The 21130-nt window shown below is 44.2% G+C and overlaps 1 protein-coding gene across 1 annotated transcript in view; it reads right to left on the bottom strand.

Annotated features, from left to right (window-relative positions):
• TMC5 (transmembrane channel like 5) overlaps nt 1-19911 on the bottom strand; it is a 62023-nt gene extending 42112 nt beyond the window's left edge. The window contains exons 1-3 of the mRNA XM_073015206.1: nt 18915-19911; nt 15160-15332; nt 9653-9742 (exon numbers count right to left, since the gene is read on the bottom strand). Of these exons, the coding sequence (XP_072871307.1) occupies nt 9653-9742; nt 15160-15332; nt 18915-19711 (1060 nt within the window). The 5' untranslated portion in view covers nt 19712-19911. The remainder of the gene's footprint in view (nt 1-9652; nt 9743-15159; nt 15333-18914) is intronic.
• Between the last annotated feature and the right edge of the window lie 1219 nt (nt 19912-21130).

Below are 21130 nucleotides of genomic sequence, written 5' to 3'. Positions count from 1 at the left end.
TTTCTTCTGCCTGAAATCATTCAGAACTGCTAGACTTTATGCCTGGAATACCGTGGGAGTGAAACAGAAACAGCATCTCTGGGCCGGGCACAGTGGCTCATGCCTGTAATCCCAGCACTTTGGGAGACTGAGGCGGGCGGATCACCTGAGGTCAGGTGTTCAAGACCAGCCTGGCCAACATGACGAAACGCTGTCTCTACTAAAAATACAAAAAAAAAAAAAAATTAGCCAGGTGTGGTGGCAGGTGCCTGTAATCCCAGCTACTTACGAGGCTGAGGCAGGAGAACTGCTTGAACCCAGGAGGCAGAAGCTGCAGTGAGTTGAAATCATACCATTGCACTTCAGCCTGGGCAACAAGAGTGAAATTCCATCTCAAATAAATACATTAAATTAAATTAACTCAAAAGAAACAGCCTCTCTGTTGGCCTCAGGAGCAGAGAGGCTGGAAGGTGTCAGCTAAGATCTGGTTTCCTGATGGTCTTGCCAACAAGAGGCATCCTATCTGTTGCCTGAAGCCAGGGTGAGGAGGAATCAGCCCAAAATGAGACAGCGTGGTGGTTAAGGACGCAGGCTTGAGGCTGGACATGGTGGCTCACGCCTGTAATCCATCCCAGCACTTTGGAAAGCCAAGGTGGGCAGATCGCCTGAGGCCAGGAGTTCGAGACAAGCTTGGCTAACATGGTAAAACCTCATTTCTACTAAAAATACAAAAATTAGGTGTGGTGGCATGCACCTGTAATCCCAGCTACTCAGCAGGCTGAGGCATGAGAATCACTTAACCCTGGGAAGCAGAGGTTGCAGTGAGCCGAGATCATGCCTCTATACTCCAGCCTGGGCGACAGCAAGACTTCGTCTCAAAAAAAAAAAAAAAACAAAGAAAAGAAAAAAAAAATGCCGTCTTGGGAATCAGATAGACCAGTATTTGGGCCCCAGATCTTCCAGGTCACTAAATTTATCTGAGCTATAGTTTTCTCATCAAGTACATGGAAATGCCTGCCTCAAAGGTGTGGAGTGCAGGGAGTACATAAAACTCAATTCGACGGATAACAAAAAGCAGGTGCTTTGCAGAGCACAAGGCATATGAAATAAGCTTGATAAAAATAAGCTCTTGGTAGGGATGTCTTAAAGTGATCCCTTCCTTTGTCCTTGGCTTCCTTAGTTCAACCACAAAACCTTCCGCCCTTCCATATTACTCAATGTCCTTCTTTTAGAGACAGGATCTTACTCTGTCACCCAGGCTGGGTTACTGTGGTGCCATCAGAGCTCGCTGCAGCCTCCAACTCCTGGGCTCAAGAGATCCTCCCACCTCAGCCTCCTGAGTAACGGGGACCACAGGTGTGCACCGTCATGCCTGGGTATTATTTTTTAAATTTTTTTGCAGCAATGAAGTCTCCCTTTGTTGCCCAGGCTAGTCTCGAACACCTGGGCTCAAGCAATCGTCTTACCTTGGCCTCCCAAAGCAGTAGGATTATAGGTGTGAGCCACCATGCCTGGCCCCACTTGATATCTAAAAAGTAAAATATGCTGTGGAAAATGAGGACGTCTTTTATCCTACTCCCCTACTCCTCTTCCCCAGCATTTCACTACCTTGAACAGTTTCATGTGAAGAACCAGGAGTGTCTATGCCCATGCATTCTAGGCTATGAAGGGTCTGAGACATCGATTCATTCAAAGATGTTGAAAACTGCAGCACCTGGTTGCCCTTTTGGTCATTCCTTTTGCTGACTGTCTGAGAGTCCACCACATTGACGTCAGATATGGATGAAACCATGTTGATGCTTGAGTCTAGCAGCACCTTTTCCTGAAAAATCTGATTTGAGGATGGGTGGCTTTGGACCCCAGAGGAAACATTCTCAACCTCTATGATGATTTCATTCACGTGGTCATCAGAGAGCATCTCCCGCCTCCTGCAAGCCTTCTTCCCCTCTGGGGTGGGCTTCCTGAGACTTCATACAGCAGTCACGCTGGCATAGATTGGGACTCGCAGGGAAAAAGTAATGATGATCACAAAGGGCTACACCATTCACATTTTTTTTTAAATGCCAGGATGAGCTCACCAAAGCCAGCCCTACACAAATCACAACTTAACTCCCTGCATCTAACCCCACAGGAGTTTTTCTCAGGAGGAGGACTGTTTGCCTGCAGAGAATTCTGTCTTGGTAGCTAGGCAAGAAATTGAAAACAGAATCTTTCGTTTAAGACAATGGGGTTCTAGAAACAGAAGGAAGATATTTTTCTAAATGACTCATAGTCAAAGGGCAAGATTTTCTTTTTAATTTAGTGCCTCTGGCCTAGAACTTATATATATACACACACACATATATATATGTGTGTGTGTGTGTATGTGTGTGTGAATATATATGTATTTATATATAAGTATTTATATATGTATATATACACTTATATATAAGTATATGTATATATACACTTATATATAAATAAGTATGTATGTATATACTTACATACAAATATATATGTATATATAAGTAAACTAAGTATATATACTAAGTACATATGCACACATATACACACACACACATATACTTATATATATAAAATACTTACATATGTATATATAAGCATATGTATATATACTTACATATAAAATATATATAAAATACTTACATATACATATATACATATATACTTATATTTAAGTATATATACATACAAGTTTATATATACAAGTATTTTATATATAAGTATTTTATATATAAGTATTTATATATATAAGAGTGTGTGTGTGTGTGCGTGTGTATATATATATATATATTTTTTTTTTGAGATGGAGTCTCACTCTGTCACCCAGGCTGGAGTGCAGTGGCACGATTTCAGCTCACTGCAATCTCCACCTCCCGAGTTCACACCATTATCCTGCCTCAGCCTCCTGAGTAGCTGGGACTACAGGCACCTGCCACCACGCCCGGCTAATTTTTTGTATTTTCAGTAGAGACGGGGTTTCACCGTGTTAGCCAGGATGGTCTCCATCTCTGGACCTTGTGATCTGCCCGCCTCAGCCTCCTAAAGTGCTGGGATTACAGGCGTGAGCCACCGCACCTGGCTGAACTTACATTTTATATTTGTAATTTTATATGCCTGTAGAAATTCACATGGGTTTACAGTGATAAAAGTATTATCTCCTCATGCCTTAGGTAGTGGACTCTGCTATTTGTCTGGCTTTCAGTCTCTAGTCTCCTTTTTTCTCATACCAACAAAAAAGCTCCATTTCCTGTGCAGACATAGTACTCAGAGTCTCCCAGTGTTCTTTGCGGCTAAGGGTGGGCCTGTGACCCAGTTTTAGCCAATGAGACTTGTGGCTTCCAGGAATGTTCTTTCAAAGGGGACAGTTTGCCTGGGTTCACAATTTGCCCTTCACCAGTCTTCCTCTAGACATTTCTGAGAATGAACGTTCACCTGCTAAGGATGGTAGAGAAAAAGGCGGCAGAAGGGGCTTCAGTCCTTGAGGGCATCATGGGTGGAGCTGCTGTACAAACTTTGCACTTCCTCCCTCCATGCTTCTTGTTTTTTTACTTTTTAAAAATTTTTATGTATTTATTTATTTAGAGATGGAGTCTCACTCTGTCGCCCAGGCTGGAGTGCAGTGGCATGCTCTTGGCTCACTGCAGCCTTTGCCTCCTGGGTTCAAGCAATTCTCCTGCCTCAGCCTCCCGAGTAGCTGGGGTTACAGGTGCCTGCCATCACACCTGGCAAATTTTTGTATTTTTTGTAGAGACGAGGTTTCACCATGTTGGCCAGGCTGGTGTTGAACTCCTGACCTCAAGTGATTTGCCTGTCTCAGCCTCCCAAAGTGCTGAGATTACAGGCATGAGCCACCGCTTGTAAAACAACAGTACACGTTTTTAAACTTTCTTTTTTAGAGATGAGGTCTTGCTCTGTCACCCAGGCTGGAGTGCAGTGGTGTGATCATAACTCACTGCAGCCTTGACTTCTTGGGCTCAAGCAAATCTCCTGTTTCAGCCTCCTGAGTAGCTGGAACCACAGGGGCAACACCATGCCCAGCTATTGTTGTTATTATTATTATTATTATTATTATTATTATTATTATTATTTAAGCCACAGGGTCTTGCTTTGTTGTCCAGGCTGGTCTCGAACCCCTGGTTTCAAGCAATTCTCCCACCTTTGCTTCCCAAAGTGCTGGGATTACAGGTGTGAACCATCGCACCTAGCCCACACTTCTCGGTACATGAGAAAAATAAACCCCTTTATTGCTAAGCCACCTTTCTGTTTCAGTGCCAGGCACATAAACACGATTCCTATCCAATAGACCTAATTTCAAATCACCTAGGCCTAGTTGTTTACTTAACAATTAGAGAAATTGAGGTGCAGAGTGCTGAACGGACACTGCTCCTCCTCATCACACTTTCATTAAATGTCAAAATTGAACTAGAACCCATGTACTCCTCCCAACAGTGATAATTAACGGTAATGATACCTGCCATTACTGCAGGCCAAGTACTTTAAATAGAGCACAACATTTACACTATGAAGTAGGTATTAAAATCAATTCCATTTTATAGCTAAGAAAACTGATGCTCCATGAAATAATTCGTGTGTCACAAAACCAGCAAGCAGTAGAGCTGGGGTCAAATCCAGATAGGTCTGAACCCAAAGCAGAACTCTTAATCATTTCACTCTGGCCCCTTCCTGTAACAAGAGGCTGGTATATCATTCATTCATTCTTGCCAGGTGCAGTGGTTTATGCCTCTAATCACAGCACTTTGGGAGGCCGTGGTGGGCAGATCACTTGAGGTCAGCAGTTCAAGACCAGCCTGGCCAACTTGGTGAAACTCTGTCTACTGAAAATACAAAAATTAGCCGGGCGTGGTGGCAGGTGCCTGTAATCCCAACTGCTCCGGAGGCTGAGGCTGGAGAATCACTTGAACTCAGGAGGTGGAGGTTGCAGTGAGCCGAGGTCACTCCACTATACTCCAGCCTGGGGGACAAAGTGAAACTCCGTCTCAAAAACAACAAAAAACATGCTGGTGTATCATTCATTCCTTTTTTGCCAACTGAGGTGGTGGCTCACACCTGTATTCCCAGCTACTTGGGAGGCTGAGGCGGGAGGATTGCTTGAGCCCAGGAGTTTGAGAACAGTCTGTGCAACATAGTGAGATTCCATCTCAAAAACTTCATTCATAAATGAATGAATATTTAAGCATGGACACTATGCAGCAGGCGCTTCCTAGGGACACAGCATAATTAATTCATCAAAGCTACACTTTATCAGGCTATCTTTTGTTTTTCTTTCTTTTTTTTTAGGCAAGGTCTCACTCTGTGCCCCAGGCTGGAGTGCAATAGGGTGATCTTGGCTCACTGCAGTGTCTGCCTCCTGGGCCCAAGGGATCTTCCCACGTCAGCCTCCAGAGTAGCTGGCAGTGCAGGTACACGCCACCAGACCTGGCTAATTTTTCTTTTCTTTTCTTTTCTTTTTTTTTTTTTTTTATTTTGAGACAGAGTCTCATTCTGTTGCCCAGACTGGAGTGCAGTGGCGTGATCTCAGCTCACGGCAACCTCCGCCTCCCGGGTTCAAGTGATTCTCTAGCCTGAGCCTCCTGAGTAGCTGGGATTACAGGCATGCACCACCATGCCCAGATAACTTTTGTATTTTTAGCAGAGACAGAGTTTCACCATGTTGGCCAGGCTGGTCTCAAACTCCTGAATGCAAGTGATCCACCCGCCTAGGCCTCCCAAAGTGCTGGGATTACAGGCATGAGCTACCATACTTGGTCAAATTTTCTACTTTTCATAGACATGGGGTTTCACCGTGTTGCTCAGGCTGGTCTTAAACCTCTGAACTCAAGTGATCCATCTGCTTCAGCCTCCAAAAGTCCTGGGATTACAGGTGTGAGTCACTGCGCCCAGCCTGGGCTATGATTTCATTGTATGTGGTTTGTGAATCAGATTCGACTCAAAGCAAAATGATGAAGACAGCCAGGTTCATCTTTTGGTCCTCTATTTCTTTACCACTCTCTGCCTTTTGGGGACTCCTCTTCTACTAGGGTTCCTGTGATATTATGATATATATATGTATATATTTTATTTTTTTCCCACCCATGGTTCCTGGCTCATAACTCCCATAGCCCTTGTTATAATGTTCGAAATTTAAGCCTCAGAAAACAGAATTTCTCTCTCTGACCTCCTGCCTCTTTTCACTTGCTCTTTTCTGTCCTCAAGGCAGGACTCCAGTCTTCCCTCACCTTTCTATCTTGGAGTTGGCCATAAATGAATTCTCCCTCATTTCAGAAGGGGTCCTGCCCCAAAGGCTGGAGGAAGGAATATGGCACAGAGAGCCCAAGAAGCGTCTGAACAGACAGGCCTTGCTGGGATTCCCCAACCCGTCTATTAGTACGAGATCATACACCTTTTGACCTTTTTGAGAAAGAGTCTTGATCTGTTACCCAGGATGGAGTGCCATGGCAAGATCTTGGCTCACTGCAATCTCTGCCTCCTGAGTTCAAGCGATTCCCCTGCCTCAGCCTCCCAAGTAGCTGGGACTACAGGCGTGCACCACCATGCCCAGCTAATTTTTGTATTTTTAGTATAGACAGGATTTCACCATGTTGGCCAGGCTGGTCTGGAACTCCTGACCTTAGGTGATCTGCCTGCATCGGCCACCCAAAGTGTTGGGATTGCAGGTGTGAGCCACCATGCCCGGCCATCCAATCACATTTCTACATGGTTGTCAATCATGTCTATGTAATGAAGCCTCCCCATAAAAGGCCCAAGAGGACTGGGTTCAGGGAGCTTTCCCATAGCTGAACATGGGGAGGTTCCTGGAGGGTGGCTCACCCAGGGAGGGCAGGGAAGCTCTGTGCCCCTTCCCTTATACCTCACCCTAGGCATCTCTTCATCCGTGTCCCTTGTAATATTCTTTGTAATAAGCCAGTAAACATAAGTTTCCCGGAGTGCTGTGAGCTGCTCCAGCAAATTAACCAAACCCAAGGAGGAGGTCGTGGGAACGCCAACTTGAAGCTGGTTGGTCAGAAGTTCTGGGGCTGGGCGCCGTGGCTCACACTTGTAATCCCAGCACTTCGGAAAGCTGAGGTGGGTGGATCAGTTGAGGTCAGGAGTTTGAGACCAGCCTAGCCAAAATGCCGAAACCCCGTCTCTACTAAAAATACAAAATTGAGCTGGGCGTGGTGGCGCATGCCTGTAATGCCAGCTACTCAGGAGGCTGAGGCACAAGAATCACTTGAACCCGAGAGGTGGAGATGAGGTATCTCCAGGTAGATAGTGTCAGAATTGAATTGGAGGACACCCAGCAATGTCTGCTGTAAAACTGATCACTTTCTTGGTGTGTGGGGTTTGCTTTCTTGGTGTGTGGGGAGAAACCCCCACCTATTTGTTCACAGAAGCCTTCTGTGTTGATGGTTGTTGAATGAGAGAACAGAAAAAACATTTTGAGTGTGTTTTTTTCTATACAGTCTCCAAACCTCATGCTGGCTGGACAGAGTAGTCATGAAATTTAAAGGTATTTCTTTTTTTTTTTTGAAACGGAGTCTCGCTCAGTCGCCCAAGCTGGAGTGCAGTGGTGCGATCTCAGCTCACTGCAACTTCCGCCTCCAGGGTTCAAGTGATTCTCCTGCCTCAGCCTCTTGAGTAGCTGGGACTACAGGTGCCCGCCACCATGCTCGGCTAATTTTTTGTATTTTTAGTAGAGACGGGGTTTCACCGTGTTAGCCAGGATGGTCTCAACCTCCTGACCTCGTGATCCACCCACCTTGGCCTCCCAAAGTGCTGGGATTACAGGCGTGAGCCACCACGCCCAGCCGTTTAAAGGTATTTCTTCTCCCTGATAATTAAAGCCATTCTCTGCCCCAGTGGAGACCAAATAGAGAGTGTGATCATTTAAATCCCAATGGTTTTCCCTTCCAAGTAGCAATATCTATCCCTCCCTGAAAAGGCATACATCCCTTGAAGGATGAGGTTAACGGTTATCTTACAGGCGATGGGGTTGAAAGGTAAGAGTTCTAAGTGGCTTCTCTCCACATGCGTCATTATATAGAGGACCTCATTAATCTATTTCTTGTTGCTCACAGATTTGCCCTGTGGCTCCAGCATTCCCTTGTCTCTCTCCTCTGTTGCTTCCTTTTTTGTTTTTGTTTGTTTGTTTTTCAGACAGGGTCTCGCTCTGTCACCTAGGCTAGACTGCAATGGTGTGATCACAGCTCACTGCAGCCTCAATCTCCCAGGCTCAAGCAATCCTCCCGCCTCAGTTTCCTAAAGTGTTGGGATTACAGGGATAACCCCCATGCCTGGCTTGTTGCTTTCTTTTTATTTTTCAGTCTCTGCCTCTGATTCAACCTTCATCACCGCACACATTGATCCTTAGAGAGCTTCCTAACTGATTGCAGCGCCTTCTATCTTTCACCAGTCTGATTGCTTCCACACTCCACCATCATAATAATTATATGAATATTCAGAAACATTTTGATCAGTGCATCTTGTCCCCACCAACACAGACATTAGCCACAGGATAGACAGGTGACTCAGTCTTGTCCCCTATGGTAAAAATGATTGGTCCGAGTGTGGGCATGTGCTCCATTTAGACTGGCCAGAGTCCTTCCCCCGCATTAGAGATGGACGCAGGGAGGAAGCAAGACTTCCTAACGAGGTGGCTAAGCAGAGGGCTCACGTGGGCCTGCTATTGGCCATGTTCTTTGGCCTGTGGACAAGTCCTAACTCTGATGGAGATGAATGAGGTCTAACTTAAAGAGGAGCTGAGGACCAGGAGCTGAGGATCCAGGACACACCTATACATATAGAACTGAAAAGCAAGTTTTACATAGATGAGAAATGAATGGGAAACCAGAGTCCAGGTGACACTGAGTTCCCTGACGTCAGATTGAGGTCCAGATTTCTGTACTCATTCAACAAGTTAATCTAACAAATATCCCTAAAATACCTACTATGTGCCAGGCACTGTACTAGGTGCTGGAAGGTATTAATCGTTCTACTTTCAAGTATTTAAGTTTCCCCCATATGCTTCTACCACATGAGCCAATGAATTCCCCTTGGGCTAATGCCTGTTTGAATTGGGTTTCTGTCACTTGCAACCAGAAGATTCCTAATGAAGACACTCTGATCCCCAGAAGACAACAAACTATACATCTAAAATAAAACTTCATAATTATATATTAAGCAGGTTCTGCATTAGTAGCCACACCAGAGGCCAGGAGAAAATGGCAATGGCTGGATTGTCTTGGACATGTTCCTTCTCCAGGGTTGACTTTTTGGTCACTGTCCTTTAAGTCTTACTGTATTAGTCTGTTTTCACACTGCTATAAAAATACTGCCTGAGACTGGGTAATTTATAGACAAAAGAAGTTTAATTGTCTTACAGTTCCTCAAGACTGGGGGCGTTTCTCAGGAAACTTACAAACATGGTGGAAGGCAAAGGGGAAACAAGGCACGTCTTTACATGGGGGCAGGAGAGAGAGCAGGTGCAGGCGAAGCTGTCACTTTTAAACCATCAGATCTCAAGGGAACTCCCTCACTATTATGAGAACAGCATGGGGGAAACCATCCCCATGATCCAATCACCTCCCACCAGGTCGCTCCTCTGACACATGGGGATTACGATTTGAAATGAGACTTGGGTGGAGACATAGAGCCAAACCATATCACTTACCTTGGGGTGACTTGTGCCAATCATATTCAGACAATGGTGGGTTCCCATAAGCATGGACAGGACCACTTTCACCTACATAAGCAGGGTTCACTGGAGGGGAGACGAAGGAGACATTGCCGATTAGTCTCACCACACTAGACATTCCTGGCATGCAATAGTTATGATGTGCTAATAATGGTTCATAATGGCTAATAAGACTGAGACCTGATCTTTGAGGTTCTGACAGACTACTGATTAAGAACTTGGGTGGAAAACAGGACAAAACTTCAGTCTAGATCAATGGTTTTTCATTTGACTAAGCCATAGTTAAAAATAATTGTTGGCAAGGCGAGATAGCTCACGCCTGTAATCCCAGTGCTTTGGGAAGCCAAGGTGGGAGGATTACTTGAGCCCAAAAGTTCAAGACTATCCTGGGCAACATAATGAGACCCTGTCTCTAAAAAAAAAATATATATATATATATATATAAAAAAAAAAATATGATATAAAAATAAAAATATATATTTTATAGCATATATCTTATATATTTTTATATTTATAATATAGTCATATATTTTTATATTATATATAATCTATATTTTATGTTGTATAATATAAAAATAAATATGATGTATAAAAATATAATATTTATTATCTATGAATATATTTTAATATAAAATATATAATATAAAAATAAAATTACATTAAATATATATTAATATATATTTTAAGACAGGTTATCACTCTGTCACCTAGGCTGGAGTGCAGTGGTGCGATTTCAGCTCACTGCAGCGTTGACCTCCCAGGCTCAAGCAGTCCTCCCACCTCAGCCTCCTGAGTCGCTGGGACCACAAGCATGCACCACCATGCCTGGCTAATATTTTGTATTTTTTGTAGAGATGGGATTTCACCATGTTGTCCAGGCTGGTCTCGAACTTCTGGGCTCAAACGGTCTGCCAGCCTTGGCCTCTCAAAGTGTTGGGATTACAGGCATGAGTCATGGAGCCCAATAAAAAAAAAGTGTGCGTGCGTGTGTGTGTGTATATAATGGTTGCACTGAGATCCAGGACACACCTATACATATAGAACTGAAAAGCAAGTTTACAAAATAATTCTTTGTTTGACTATATAAACTGCACTGTAACATAGCCTTACACATAGCCTTACTCTAGTCCACTCTTTTTTTTTTTTTTTTTTTGAGACTTGCTCTGTCACACAGGCTGGAGTGCAGTGCCGCAGTCTTGGCTCACTGCAACCTCTGCCTCCCGGGTTCAAGTGATTCTCCAGTCTCAGCCTCCCAAGTAGCTGGGAGAAATTGAGAAAATAGAGCACATTTTGATGGGGACAGTATGCAAAATTACATTGCAAGACGTTCTGGAGTTTCTTGCCTGGGAATCAACTCCTAGCCCTGTTACTTCCTAATTGTGCACCCCCTGGGTGTGTGTCTTAACAGCTCTGAGCTTCAATATCTTAGTCTTTAAAATAGGGATAATAGGCTGGGTGTGGTGGTTTATGCCTGTAATTTCAGCACTTTGGGAGGCCAAAGTGGGACGATCCCTTGAACACAGGAGTTCAGACCAGCTTGGGCAACATGGCATAACCCTGTCTCTGCAAAACATAAAAAAATTGGCTGGGCGTGGTGGTAGTGTGCCTGTAGTCCCAGCCACTCGGGAGGTGAAGGCTGCAGTGAGCTGAGATTGCACCACTGCACGCCAGCCTGTGCGACAGAGTGGGTGGTTTGTCTCAAAAATAAACAAATATATAGGAATAATAATAGGACCTTCACATACGATTGTTGAGGGGAATTGAATCAATGAACATATGTGAAATAATTAAATAATTCTAGAACATAGTAAATTCTAATATATATTAACTGTTGTAGTAGATTAATTGTTATTCAGCAAACATTACACTTCCCCTACCTTGACCACCTCCATTGATACTGGGCTGTCGTGTGACTTGCTTTTAACAATGGAATGTGGCAGAAGGGACAGTGTGCCAGTTCCAAGTCAAGGCTTTTAAAGATACCATGTGTTTCTGCTTGCCATTTTGAGCACTTTCAGCTTACGGCATGGGAAGACACTGCCCTAGGTCACTCACTGGTCCAAGAAGAGGGACACTAGAACTAAATAGAACCCATGATGTAGAGCCAAGCACAACAAACTCAGCCTAGTTCAGCCAAATGCCAACCAACTTTGCAGACCCATAAGAAATAAATGCTTGTTTATTGTACGACTCTGGATTTTTGGAGTTGTTTGTTATGCAGCATTCCTGTGTCAATAGCTAGCTGATACAACTCTTGCAGTTGTTGTTGATGTTATTAACTCAGCATTTTTCGAGCACCTACTGTGGGCCAGGCACTGTGACACTAGAAAGAGCACCTAGAGCCTTGGAGGGTACATAGATGAATATAGGTTCTCCTGAAGGAGTGAACACTTTATCAGGATTGGGTGACACTGGACAAGTGATTGCCAAGGGCTACAAACTTTGTCCTACAAAGGATCCTACAGAAGTGAGCTATACTGACCTGATTTTTTTGGTTTTTTTAAGTATTTTAACTTCCCATGTTCTATATAGCTTCGTGACCAGGAATCTGTTTGTGTTTGCGCTGATTCAACCTAGCACTAATGCAGGGTAAATAAGAGGTCAGGTTTTGGGTGGAGAGACGGGATTCAATCCTGGCTCTGTCAATTTAGTAAGTGAGTGACCTTGTGCATGTTTCTTTCTGAGCCTTAGTTTTCCCATCTGTTAAAACAGGGAGAGCAACAGTGCCTGCCTAAAAGGCAGTTGTACAGATTAAATGAGATAATGAAAGTCAAGTGCTGGACAGAGACTCCAGGGCATAGGAAACACTCAAGATTTGCTTGCAATTGCAAGTTCCACTTGCACTGGAGCAGTGCAGTGTGTCTCAATCGTGTTTCATTATCAGCCCCCTAAGCAGGGGAAACATTTTTTCCTCATTGCCATCCTCTAAGAAATTTTAATACCAAAGATATACTGTATCTGTTTACGTACTACATGTGTATCTCTGCTTTATACATCAAAAGAGTGAGATTGTTTTCTGGCCTTTCAAGAGCGGATATTCCCCCATTGGGATTTCTATTGCCCCAATGGAGGAATGCATGGAATAAAGGTTTGGAATAGCCCTGGGCTGGACAAGGGATGTCTGTGCTCCCCAAGGAATATTTTCTTTTTTTTTTTTTTTCTTTTTTGAGATGGAGTCTCGCTCTGTAGCCCAAGTTAGAGTGCAGTGGTGCGATCTCGGTTCACTGCCAGCTCCACCTCCCGGGTTCACGCCATTCTCCTGCCTCAGTCTCCCGAGTAGCTGGGACTACAGGCGCCCGCCACCTCGCCCGGCTAATTTTTTGCATTTTTAGTAGAGACGGGGTTTCATCGTGTTAGCCAGCATGGTCTCGATCTCTTGACCTTGTGATCCACCCGCCTCAGCCTCCCAAAGTGCTGGGATTACAGGCGTGAGCCACCGTGCCCGGCCAGGAATATTTTCTTTTCTTTTTCCTTCCTTCCTTCCTTCCTTCCTTCCTTCCTTCCTTCCTTCCTTCCTTCCTTCCTTCCTTCCTTCCTTCCTTCCCTCCCCCTCTCCCTCACCTCCCCCACTCTTTACCTTCCCTCCCCAATCTTCCCCTCCCCTCCCCTCCACTCCTTTTCTTTCCTTTCCTTTCCTTTCCTTTCCTTTCCTTTCCTTTCCTTTCCTGTCCTGTCCTGTTCTGTTGTGTCCTGTCCTTTCTTTATTTGTGACAGGGTCTCGCTTTGTCACTCAGGCCACAGAGCAGTGGTACAATCAGGGCTCATTGCAGCTCAACCTCCCAGGCTCAAGTGATCCTCCTGTGTCAGTCTCCCAAGTAGCTGGGACCCCAGGTGTGTGCCACCATGCCGAGCTAATTTTTAAAATTAGGCCCGAAATGAAAATTTTCTGTGCTAACAGTCAGTATTTTCATTAGTACAGGGCTCTGCATCCTGTCCCCTCCTCTCTGCCTTCTTCCAAACCTTCCCCATCTACTCCTCAAGGCTCATCAATCCTCCATTTGCACCTCCCAGCACTTGGGTCTCTTGTTCTCTTCTTATTGGCTGAACACTTTCTCCCTTTTCTGACCTCCACAGGCTCCAAATTCCTTTAACATTGCCTGGCTTTTTTTTTTTTTCTTGTGCCATCAAATGGCTTCCTGGAACACGTCTTTTTTCCCTCCTGGAAAGTGAGAACTGTTCAGACTTGGCCCAGGCTGAAGCCTGTAATCCCAGTACTTTGGGAGGCCGAGACTGGAGGATTGCTTGAAGCCAGGAGTTCAAGACCAGCCTGGGCAACATAGCAAGACCCCATCTTTCTCAAGCATAAAAAAAGTGCCAGGCATGATGGCATGCAACTGCAGTCCCTGCTACTGGGGAGGCTGAGGTGGGAGGATTGCTTGAGCCTAGGAGTTCGAGGCTGCAGTGAGCTATGATCAGCCTGGGTGACAGAGCAGGACAGTCTTAAAAAAAAAAAAAAGAACTGTTAAAATTTTCTTTGCCTCCTGGAGCTAAGCATCTTACCTATACACACAACCAATTATGAGGACAACATGATTTTTCAAATATTAATAGTTTGCTTGCTAACTTTCTTTAGTCTGTTTTGTTTTGTTTTTTTTTTTTTTTTAAATAGAGTCTTGCTCTATTGCCCAGGCTGGAGTGCAGTGGTGCGATCTTGGCTCACTGCAACCTCCGCCTCCTGGGTTCAAGTGATTCTTCTGCCTCAGCCTCCCAAGTAGCTGGCATTACAAGTGCCCTCCACTACACCTGGCTAATTTTTGTATTTTTAGTAGAGACGGGGTTTCACTATGTTGGCCAGGCTGGTCTCGAACTCCTGACCTCAGGTGATCTGCCTGCCTCGGCCTCCCAAAGTGCTGGGATTACAGGCGGGAGCCACCACACCCGGCCTTTTCTTTAGTATTGATGTAGTACTTTTGTTGATCTATTTAGACTTTAAATAACATGAGGGCAGAGCTACCTCTTAACTCCCTTTTCCCTCGGTAGGTTCTGAACACGTATGTGCTGATTGCCTGAATGCCTTTAGGATATGCTAAACTACAGGTGGCCACTGGCAGCTAACCAAAAATGTGATTTTGTTTGCCAAGATCACTGTTTTTACTTTTAAAAATTATTTTGGGACACATAAACATCAGGTTTCACATAAAACCCCAAATATATGGCTTCTGAAAAATATGAGGATCTCGCCACAGTGAGCCCACATTGCCACATAGCCACTGTGGACTGAGCTTCACCACCTCCAGCAGGCACAGGGGGCACAGGTCCCCATTTTCCATAACCCTTACCTGGCATTTTTTAAAATAATTGGTGACAATTAACTTGGCTTCTCTAAACACTGAATTCTCAACTTTTGTATGTAAAAAAAGGGTCCCTGAGATTGGAAGGATACACCAATTCTCCTATGGCCAAGTCTCCTTAATGACTGCACTCCTAAATCCACTGATTTTATTTTCTTCCCAAGATATGATCCTGGCTTAACAAATGCTCACCATAGCCATTTCCAGGAGCACCTGGCAGAGAGTGGCCATATGAGTTTGCCATCTCCATGGATGCCATTTCAATGCCTTCAGGGTAATCTTCATTCTCTCCCCAAAGGTTGCCCAAGGGGCCGTCACTCCTGTGATGAAACAAGGGCTGGATTGAAGATATTCTGCTGAGTGCCCTAAAATCCAAAATGATGGATCACTCTCCAACCAACAGTATAGTAAGGATTGTCATCCATCCATCCATCCATCCATCCATCCATCCACCCATCCATGCATCCGTTCATGCATCCATCCATTCAATGATGTATTCATCCATTTATTTATCCATCCATCCATTTATCCATCCATACATTCAACCATCCATCTATCCATCCATGTATCCATCCATTCAATCATGTATTTATCCATCCATTTATCCATTCATCCATCCATTCATCCATCCATTGATTCATCCATTTATCTATCTATCCATCCAGGTATCCATCCATTCATTCATGTATTCATCCGTCCATTTGCCATCCATCCGACCATGTATACATTCATCCATCCATGTATTCATCTATCCATCCATGTATCCATCCATTCATTAATATATTCATCCATCCATACATCCATTCCATTCCATTCCACAAATGCAGGCTAAGTGCCAACCCTGAGTTAGGCATGGGCTAGGAGGTGAGAATACAAAGAGGAAAACATAGGGTATCTGCCCTCAAGAAGCTCACAGTACAAGTTGGTACAGCTTCTTAGACACAGCTATGAACAATCATACTACAAGTAGAAACTGGTGAGTATCCGAAGACAGGCACAAGGAGTTTGGAGGAGAATTCTTGCTGAGAGTTTTGGGAGAAATCTGCGTGGAAAAGATGCATCTGAGCGGGAATTCGGAGGACACATTCATACATAGGGGGAGGGCATTCCAAGGATGAAGAACAGCATAAAAAAAGGTGTGAGGCCAGAAAGTGCTGAATATATAAAGGAAACGCTATGAAAATCAATTAATGAGTAATGATTCTCAATTTACTACATATACCAATTCCCAAGCCTCGTCCTGGAGAATTAAATCAGAAGTTCTGAAAGTTTGGCTGAGGCATCTGTATTATTTTTAAAGTTCCCCAGATAACTGGGTAACGCTAAGGATCAGCCGAAGTCAAGAACCACTGACCTACAGTATAGGGTCAAGGCAGGGGGCAGACAGGAGACTCAAGAGGAGATCAGTCAGGCTGGTCTTTGGCTGGCATCTTACATTAACATGACGTATCCTTATTCGTAAACGTTCTATAAGTGAAGTTGGGTGGCCTTTCTCCAAAGGCTATGGGGACCCACGGAAGATGAAAAGCAAAGGAGTGACAGGATCAAAGGTGGGCTTTGGAATGATGAATCAGGCAGTGGGTGATAAGACCAAGGAGGACATTTTCACCTGGTCCTGTTAACCCCACTATTTGGGTTCTAAAGACAACATGACTACTGCACACCCAAGACCTATATCCTTGTTCCTAGAGATAAACACAAGCCACCAGGTTTTTTTTTTTTAATCAAATTCGTAAATATTACTAGTAAAAACAGTAAATGCAAAATCAGACTCATGTTGGTTAAAACTTCACATGGTAAACATATTTACTGATTAAACCACAAACTGACTTTAAAAAATCACATCCGAGATTGGGCACAGTGGCCCGCGCCTGTAATTCCAGCACTTTGAGAGGCTGAGGCAAGCTTATCATTTGAGGTCAGTAGCTCAAGACCAGCCTGGCCAACATGGTGAAACTCTGTCTCTACTAAAAATACAAAAACTAGCTGGGCATGGTGGTGCATGCCTGTAATCCCAGCTGCTTGGGAGGCTGAGGCAGGAGAATCACTTGAACCTGAGAGACGGAGGTTGCAGTGAGCCGAGACTGAGCCACTGCACTCCAGCCTGGATGACAAAGTGAGACTCTGTCTCAAAAAAAAAAAAGAAAAAATTACATTTTGTTGGCAACATAAACGTGAAAAAACTTAACCCAGGAAAAATTAGATTTGGTAGAACTAAGTCACCCAGACTAATGCTGTCAGTGTCCAGAGTTGCATCTGGTAAAATTTGTCAAGGAAAGAAAATTGACAGAAGATCAAACTCTTTTAGACAAAATTTAGATCTATAGAATCTAAAGCTGGAAAAACTGGACTTGCTATTTAAAAATGGCCTTAGGCCAGGTGCAGTGGCTCACGCCTGTAATCCCAGCACTTTGGGAGGCCGAGGCAGGTTGATCACCCGAGGTCAGGAGTTTGAGAACAGCCTGACCAACATGGAGAAACCCTGTCTCCACTTAAAATACAAAATTAGCTGAGCGTGGTGGCGCAAGCCTGTAATCCCAGCTACTCAGGAGGCTGAGGTAAGAGAATCAATTGAACCTGGGAGGCGGAGGCTGTGGTGAGCCATGATCATGCCATTGCACTCCAGCCTGGGCAACAAGAGCGAAACTCCGTCCCAATAAATGAATAAATAAATAAATAACAATATAAAAGGCCGGGCGCGGTGGCTCAAGCCTGTAATCCCAGCACTTTGGGAGGCCGAGACGGGCGGATCACAAGGTCAGGAGATCGAGACCATCCTGGCTAACCCGGTGAAACCTCGTCTCTACTAAAAAATACAAAAAACTAGCCAGGCGAGGTGGCGGGCGCCTGTAGTCCCAGCTACTCGGAAGGCTGAGGCAGGAGAATGGCATGAACCCGGGAGGCAGAGCTTGCAGTGAGCTGAGATCTGGCCACTGTACTCCAGCCTGGGCGGCAGAGCCAGACTCCGTCTCAGAAAAAAAAAAAAAAAAAAAAAACAATATAAAAAAACGGCCTTAAAGGAATACTGAAAATGGTGAAAATAATAATTGATAAAATTAGATTCAAATAGTGCAGATAATCAGTGAACCAAACCTGCAGTAAAGTTTTGGTGAAAAGTCATCAATTCTGACAATCTCAGTAAAATAGAAATAAAAGTGTAAAAATCAGAAGTGGTGCAAACATGGCCAGGCATGGTGGCTCATGCCTATAATCCCAGCAGGTGGGAGCCTTCTTCAAGACTAGCCTGGGCAACATGGCGAAACACCATCTCTACAAAAAAATAAAAAATTAGCCGGGCATAATAGGTGCACACCTGTAGTCCCAGCTACTTGGGAGGCTGAGGTGGGAGGATCAATTGAGTCCAGGAGGTTGAGGCTGTGGTGAGCTATGATTATGCCACTGCCCTCCAGCCTGGGTGACACAGCAAGACCCTGTCTCAAGAAAAAAGAAAAAAGAAAAAAAAAAACAATGACCCAAAAAACCAAAGAAGTGGTGCAAACATATTACACAAAAAACTAATTGACTTCATGGAGTTAGATCTCCAAAAGATTTTCTGGGTAACAATTCATTACTATTAATGTAATTTTGATTAAAGTGTTTGGATTTGTGAGTGTCAAGCCTTAACCTTGTTGGCAATGTAGCAGGGTCAAAACAGTGTGGTTCTAGATGTCTTACAGGGATTGAATTAGGAAGAGGTGGGATAATGGGAAGGTGATCCAAGGAAGAGATGGTGAAAGATTAAGTTCAGGTAAGGGCTTGAAGCCTCAAACTGAGAGTCCATGGCCCAGGTGAGGTCTACAGATAGGTATGTGAGTTTCACCACAACTTCAGGTCATGGAAAGCATCATATATATCCCTAATCTAAACCACACCAACCAAATTCCATTGACTTAATGGTCCAGCACTCAGCCTACACTCCCAAAGAAGGGATATATACCTGAACTTACCCCCTGGTCATCTTTGGGGTCTCAGAAGAGTCATAATCATGACCATTCTCAGCATCTGAATAATCAGGTTCTCTCCAAGTGCTTGGCAAGTTCTGATTGTCCTCAGCGCCGGGATAGTCTGGCTCCCCAAAAAAGGGTGGAGAGTTAGGTTGAATGTCAGCGCCTGGGTAATCAGGCTTTCCCAGAGAGTCTGTGTACGGATTGATTCTAAAACTTGTATGTTCTAGATTCCTTCTGGAGCCTGGATGGTTCAAATTGGCTCTAGGTCCAGGATGATCAGAGTTGCTCTGAGCTCCAGGGTAGTCTGGTTCTAAGGAGCCAAAATGATCTGGATGTGTTCTGGAGCGTGCATAGTTTCCACTGCTGCTGGAGCCTGCAAAATCAGGATTTCGTTGAGATCCAAGGTAGTCTGGCTGTCTGGATGATGCTTGGTGGTATGGATGACTCTGAAATTCACTATAATCTGGCTCTGGTAGAGAGGTAGGATGGTCTGGGCTTGTTCTAGAGGCTGCAGAGTATGCATTGCTTCTGGTGCCAGAATAGTCTGGATTACTCAGAGATCCAGGATAATTTGGTTCTGCCAGAGACCCAGGATAGTCTGGATGTGTTCTGGAGGCTACAGAGTATGGATTGTTCCTGGGGCCAGGGTAGTCTGGATTGTTCAGAGGACTTGGAACATCTGGATAACCCTGAGTTTTCAAATACCCCTGCATACGGTTCTGAGACCCTGAATAGTCAGGGTAATCTGGGTAATCTGGGTCTTCCTCAGACCTGTTATTCCTGTAGTAGGCAGACATGTTGGTACGGACTCTTCACCTTGGAGTGGTAAACTGTCCCAGCATTTGCAATTACTCAGGGATCTTTTTTTTTTTCACCTGAAAAACAAGAAGAAAAGAAAAAGTCATATTTTTTTTCCCTTCCTTCCCTGCAGAGATTGCTGGTTATCTTCCAGTATCTGTTCTCCTTTCCTCCATAGTTGGGTACACAACTGCCTAGAATAAAGACTATGCTTCCAGCTTCTCTTGCACCAAGGTATGAACATGAGGGTGGTCAATGGGATGAGAGCAGCAGTGATACACGCAATTTCCAGGCTGTGCTATTAGAGGAAAGAAGTTATTCCTCCCTTTCTCCATCTTGCTTCCTGTGGGCCGGAATGCGGAAATGACGGTGCACCATCTTGGGTCTCACACACAAAGCCAAGACCTGCATTTGGAAAGAACGCACAACAGAGGAAAGGATGCCGAGTTGCTGGTGACTTCACAGAGCACAGCCATTGTATCAGCTCAGACTATCATGTGAGAGAGAAATAAAATTATCTTGTTTAAACCACTGTTTTTGTGGTCTTTAACACACGCAACTGAGCTTACATCTTGAACAATATATTCCCTTGGTTATGGGGGAGGGGACCAGTGAATCAAAGGATTGAAAGAAACAAGGACTTTTTGTGCTTTTTCATTACACTTGAGGTTCTAGGGTTCAAAGCATAAATTAATATGAGTGCATAAAAGAAGAATAGTTAATGGAAACTAGAGGACTGGCATACGTAGACAATTGCTATGACCCCTTCCAATTTGAAAATAAGATTGTATGAGCTCCATAAGCTCTGATCTACAGACCACAGCATACTTTTGTTAAATTTAGCCCAAAGCTACCTCCTAACATATTTTAAGTTTGGCCTAAAGAGTTCTCTGTACATAATGAACTGTGACCTAAGTGGAGGTGTCAACAGACTGTAACCTATTATTGTACCAATCACTGAATTCGGCCAATCACAGGCAGCCAATTGTTCAAACTGTGTTCAAATAAGGCAAACGCTGAGCTGTAACCAATCCATTGTTCCTGTACCTCACTTCCATTTTTTCTACGTCACTTTCCTTTTCTTGTCCATAAATCTTCTTTGACCCAACATGTGGCAGCACCTAAGTCCCTAAGAACCTATTCTGGCTGGGGAGGCTGTCCCATTAGCAAATCATTCTTTGCTTGATTAAACTCTGTTACTTTTAATTTGTCTAAAGTTTTTCTTTTAACACTTTGAAATAAGAGGTGATGTAGTTTTAATTTTCTTTTCTTTTCTTTTTTTGAGATGGAGTCTCACTCTGTAGCCTAAGCTGGAGTGCAGTGGCACAATCTCGGCCCACTGCAACCTCTGCCTCCTGGCTTCAAGCAATTCTCCTGCCTCAGCCTCCTGAGTAGCTGGGATTACAAGTGTACACCAC

Source organism: Chlorocebus sabaeus, chromosome 5 (genome assembly GCF_047675955.1).
Source record: "Chlorocebus sabaeus isolate Y175 chromosome 5, mChlSab1.0.hap1, whole genome shotgun sequence".
NCBI lineage: Eukaryota > Metazoa > Chordata > Mammalia > Primates > Cercopithecidae > Chlorocebus > Chlorocebus sabaeus.
This window is presented reverse-complemented; position numbering and strand designations above follow the sequence as displayed.